Here is a 4764-nt window from a genome sequence, read left to right on the forward strand (position 1 = left end):
GGGAAAGAGAAAAGTCCCCTCATCTCCTTACCTAGAGTTTGGCAGCAGTGAAATACTCTGGTACAGTACCCAGGGGTGGGAGAGGAGGAGGTCGCCAAACTCCCCACTGATGCCGTGCCGCAGATGGGGCTGCTGACCACCTACACCTAGTCATGGGGTTTTTTTGGGAGGCAGAGAGACAGGCTGTCATGCTGGAGGATGCCCAGGGGCAATTGCTCGTCTCAGCCCAAACCTGCAGCTGGTAGATGCTGCGTTGGTTTTGGAGCTGCATCCCCATCCTCCCCAAAGCACAGTAATCACCCCGTGTGTGCGTTTGCTTTTCCTGGCCTGAGCTCTGAGATGCTCCCGGCAGATTACGGCCGTTGCTTGATGCTGATCAGTCTTTTTTCTCCACCAGTTGCCGGATCAGTGGGAAAAAGCTGTGATCAGCATCTCGCGCCCAGGCAAGATTCCCACGGGTAGTCGGTGTGGCAATACAGTTCCTGATGACGATAATCAGGTCGTCTCCCTGTCACCCGGATCCAGGTCGGTATAACTGGATGGTGCAAAAGGAGAAAAAATATTGGAAAAATTGAAACAGAGTAGCATCAGGTTTTCAGTTTGCTGTGGCCTCTGTGAAAATGGATGACATTTCATTTTCAGTGGGTTATAAAAACACGTTTGTCATTGTGCCTTTAGACTCAACACTTTCAAGTTTATTCTCATTTCCTGATTTGTTTACCGAGTGAAGAGGGGGGAAGTGTTTGCACAGCCTGTGAGTGAACATCAGTATAACTCTTTACCTTGATGAAAAGCTTTTCCGATTCTGACTTGCACAAGCCTCCAAACCACCTCTTTCACATTGTAGCTTTTGTTCTGCCCAGTCTTGGCTGCTTTCCGTTATCTCAATTGCTTTATAGGGCCACCTGGAACACTTTATGGTGCTGGATGTTTGAAGTAAGAATTGTTTCCTGTTTCCAGATACGTCGTTCTGCCACGGCCCGTCTGCTTTGAGAAGGGGCTGAATTACACCATCCGCCTGGAGCTGCCCCAGTACTCCTCAGTGGATACAGAGACAGAGAGCCCATACACACTCATTGACTCTGTGAGCAGAAATTATTTCCGGGATGGTCTGGGGTAAAAGTGTACTTAAAAACCTGAAAGTTTGCATCTCCTCTGGCCTGCATCTGTGTAAAGTCAAAGTAATATTTTACAAAATTGTTGCTAATGGGTGAAGCCAGATTTTAACTGAGTAGTGTAGGTTTCTTCAGTCTTAAAGTATGTGGGTTGTTTTTCTGCTAAGAGAGATGATAGGAAGTGGGATAATACTGAATTTTCACAATTTTGGGGGAGGCCATTTATAAATAATGACATTTTGCCATTGTAAAATTGTTTTTTAGCTTGTTCTCATGCCATACTGCAAATCGCTGGACATATTCACAGAAGGAGGCTCAGGTGAAGACGTGGTCACGAACAGCGTTTGGGAAACTTTCCAAAGATACCGGTGTCTGGAAAACAGCAGGAGTGTTGTGAAAACCCCCATGACAGATGTCTGCAAGAACATCATATTCAGCATTTCTGCACTATTACATGAGACCGCATTATGTACGTAACCATCTACTCGCAGGGCAAACTGTGCCATTCACACACACTAGCTGAATGGCACTTGCAGGCAGAGCGGTTTGCGTGGAGAAGGGTTGTGTATGGGGGGGATGAGGCAGGGTTCATGTCTTGCACCGTGGTACTTACTCCCCACAATGCTTTTCTCTGCTCAGCATGCCAGTGTGACCCCCAGGGCTCCCTGAGTTCAGTGTGTGACCCCAGCGGAGGACAGTGCCAGTGTCGTCCCAACGTTGTTGGAAGGCAGTGTGACAGATGCGCCCCTGGCACCTTCGGGTTCGGGCCGAGCGGATGCCGACGTATGTTAAACCCTTGGCTCTGGGCTGCGCAGCAGTTGGGGCCCTGTGGTTAGGGTTTGCCATGGGAACGCAGCCCCTCTCCCCCTCTTCTTGCAGCCTGCGAGTGCCATGTCCGAGGCTCTTACAACGCCTTCTGCAATGCGGAGACAGGCCAGTGCCACTGCTTCCCCGGGGTGTACGGGCGGCAGTGTGACCGCTGCCTGCCTGGCTTCTGGGGCTTCCCCAGCTGCCAGCCCTGTCACTGCAATGGCCACGCTGACGACTGCAGCCCCTACACCGGGGAGTGTCTGAGCTGTCGGGACCACACAGCGGGGCACAACTGTGAGAGGTATGGCATGTGCACCCTCTCCCTGACCCCTGTCCTTCCAGTCGGCAGGTTGGGCGCAGCAGCTGTTCCCTGCCAGTGCTGGTGCTCTGGCGGGTGTGAAGCCACAGGGGAAGGCCCTGGACCTTGGGAGCCAAAGCAGCACTGGCGGTCCCAGAGGAGGATGGGAGCAGGGACACCCTCTTCCCTGCCCGCAGCCTTGACCCTCCCAGCAGCGCCTGCCCAGATAGCCAGGAGCATATTGCAGGACCCCAGGGCTTCTGAGAAGCTTTCTCCATTGCAAGTGTCCTGAGGGGCATCTGCCTTGGGTCTCCTACTCTTACACTGGCATAAGCCAAACAGATTTGCCTCTGTGGGCACAGCTGCCCAGAGTGCTCCTGTGAGTGGCACAGGAGATGTTTCAGCCCTTTAGTTCTTTGAAAACATGAGCGTAGTTATGGCAAGGCTGCAATCTGTTTGCTGCGGTCCCCTGCATGCCATGTACCCATTGTGCAGGTGCCAGGCTGGCTACTACGGAGACCCTGTCCTGGGATCAGGTGACCACTGCCGTCCCTGCCCTTGCCCTGACGGCCCTGAGAGCGGACGCCAGTTTGCCAGCGGCTGTTACCAGGATCCAGTCACACTGCAAGTGACGTGTGTCTGCAGCGTGGGATACATAGGTACTTGGTGGCTGCGTGGAGCAGGGCTGGTTGGGTTAAACCTCCTGCTGAGAAGGCGGGTGTTCATGCAGGTTGTTGGATGGACTGCAGCACCAGCGCCAGTGTGTTGCTGGTGGAGGCTGGCAGCACTTGGAATGTGCCAGGGCAGCACAAATTGTGCGGGTGATGCTGGCACCACCATGAACCTCGTCCCTGGCAGCGTGGTGAGAGATGACTCGTGGTTGGCAGAGGTGGATAGGACAGCAGTGGAACCGAGGGGGACAAGCGCGCTGGCAGCTGGCTGCAGTGCCGTGCCTCGGTGCCACAGGTGTTACCATCCATGCTGCACCAAGCTGCCACAGTCTCACCAAGTGCTGCCCATTGCTTTGAGCAGGATCCAGTTAATATGCCCCCCATTAATGGCCTTTGTTGTCCTGCCTCAGTGTTGCTGTTTACGGGGCTGTGCGCGAGCAAGCTGTGATGGTAATTCCCACCGCGCCTGTTTGTTCAAACAGGCAGTCGATGTGATGAATGTGCGTCTGGCTTCTTTGGGAGCCCCGACGAGGTTGGCGGTGCCTGCCAGCCATGCCAGTGCAACAACAACATCGACACCACTGACTCGGAGGCCTGTGACAAGAAGACCGGAACATGCATGAAGTGCCTGTATCACACAGAGGGTGAAAACTGCCACCTCTGCAGACAAGGCTACTATGGGAGCGCCCTGCAGCAGGACTGCAGAAGTGAGTGGGAAGACACAACCTCAGCACCTCTGCCAGCCATGTCGTGGCACGGCAGCAGCCACCTGAACTCTTTCAAATTTACCTGGGAGCATTTGGGGTGGAGGGGAGGCCTCATTACCTCCCGCTGGAGTTGTGTGCAGCTGCCCTGCTGCTCAGCAGGGTTCCTGGCTGGGAGGACAGTCCTTCACATTTGACAGGGAGAGCAGGGACAGCATTTCCAGGCTCTGAAAGGACAGGCTTTGCAGGAGGAGGGTTTATAGCCTCCTGTTATCAGTCTTTGTTTACTTCTCCAGGGATGGGGGTGGCAGGGTGAGGGTTTGGCTGTTTACATCAGCATCCCTGCAGATGTGACTGGACAGTGGGAGCAAGGGCCATGGCAGTGATCCGATCCGGGCAGTGGTGGGGCAGACCCTCCTCTCCCTTGGCAGCAGACGCAGCCCGGTAGGACAGACAGGTCTGTGGGTGGACGAGCTCTGCTCTGCCTGGCACGCCTTGGCTGTTCCAAGCAGATCTACACCATAGCTGGCTGACAGGAGCCGGGCAGGCTCAGGCTTTGGGTGGGTACAGAGAGAGGAAAGGAGAAGAGGGGGGAGGCTGGGCTGCCTGAATGAGGGGCTCTTGTCACCTCCAGTGTGCTGGGGCATAAGCTGTAGAGGTGGCCAGCCTGGGACCTGAGGAGGGCCCTCGCACGCTGCTGAGTGTCATTCAGCATTGTGTCAGCCAGGCCTGGCTGTGGGCGTGGGACGTGCCAGCATCTGCCCGCACCTCGGGGACTCAAGAGTAAGCTAAATGCAAGCCCTGGGCAGTCTGGTGACGAGAGGGAAGGGAAGGCCTGCGTTGAGGCACCGCGTGCTTTCCCTCACAGAGTGCGTCTGCAACGTCCTGGGCACCGTCCGGGAGGACTGCGAGGACTCGGAGAACTGTCGGTGCGAGGCAGCCACGGGGCAGTGCCGGTGCCTCCCCAGTGTGGTGGGGCAGACCTGCGACCGCTGTGCCCCCAACACGTGGAGGCTTGCCAGCGGCACCGGCTGCGAGCAGTGCGGCTGCGACCCTGCGCGCTCCCTCGGGCCGGCCTGCAACGAGGTGAGGGGAGCACGGGGCGTGCTCCGATGGCTTGGCCTTCGTGCTGGCCTGGGGCTGAGCTGACGAGATGGGCAACTCGG

The 4764-nt window shown here is 56.0% G+C and overlaps 1 protein-coding gene across 1 annotated transcript in view; it reads left to right on the top strand.

The window, feature by feature from the left end:
• Positions 1-4764, top strand: part of LAMB1 (laminin, beta 1) — a 40662-nt gene that overhangs the window by 14994 nt on the left and 20904 nt on the right. Inside the window, exons 13-20 of the mRNA XM_010133685.1 lie at positions 398-525; positions 961-1084; positions 1380-1584; positions 1755-1898; positions 1995-2226; positions 2719-2882; positions 3377-3601; positions 4467-4730. Of these exons, the coding sequence (XP_010131987.1) occupies positions 398-525; positions 961-1084; positions 1380-1584; positions 1755-1898; positions 1995-2226; positions 2719-2882; positions 3377-3601; positions 4467-4730 (1486 nt within the window). The remainder of the gene's footprint in view (positions 1-397; positions 526-960; positions 1085-1379; positions 1585-1754; positions 1899-1994; positions 2227-2718; positions 2883-3376; positions 3602-4466; positions 4731-4764) is intronic.

This window comes from Buceros rhinoceros, unplaced genomic scaffold (genome assembly GCF_000710305.1).
Source record: "Buceros rhinoceros silvestris isolate BGI_N320 unplaced genomic scaffold, ASM71030v1 scaffold9083, whole genome shotgun sequence".
NCBI lineage: Eukaryota > Metazoa > Chordata > Aves > Bucerotiformes > Bucerotidae > Buceros > Buceros rhinoceros.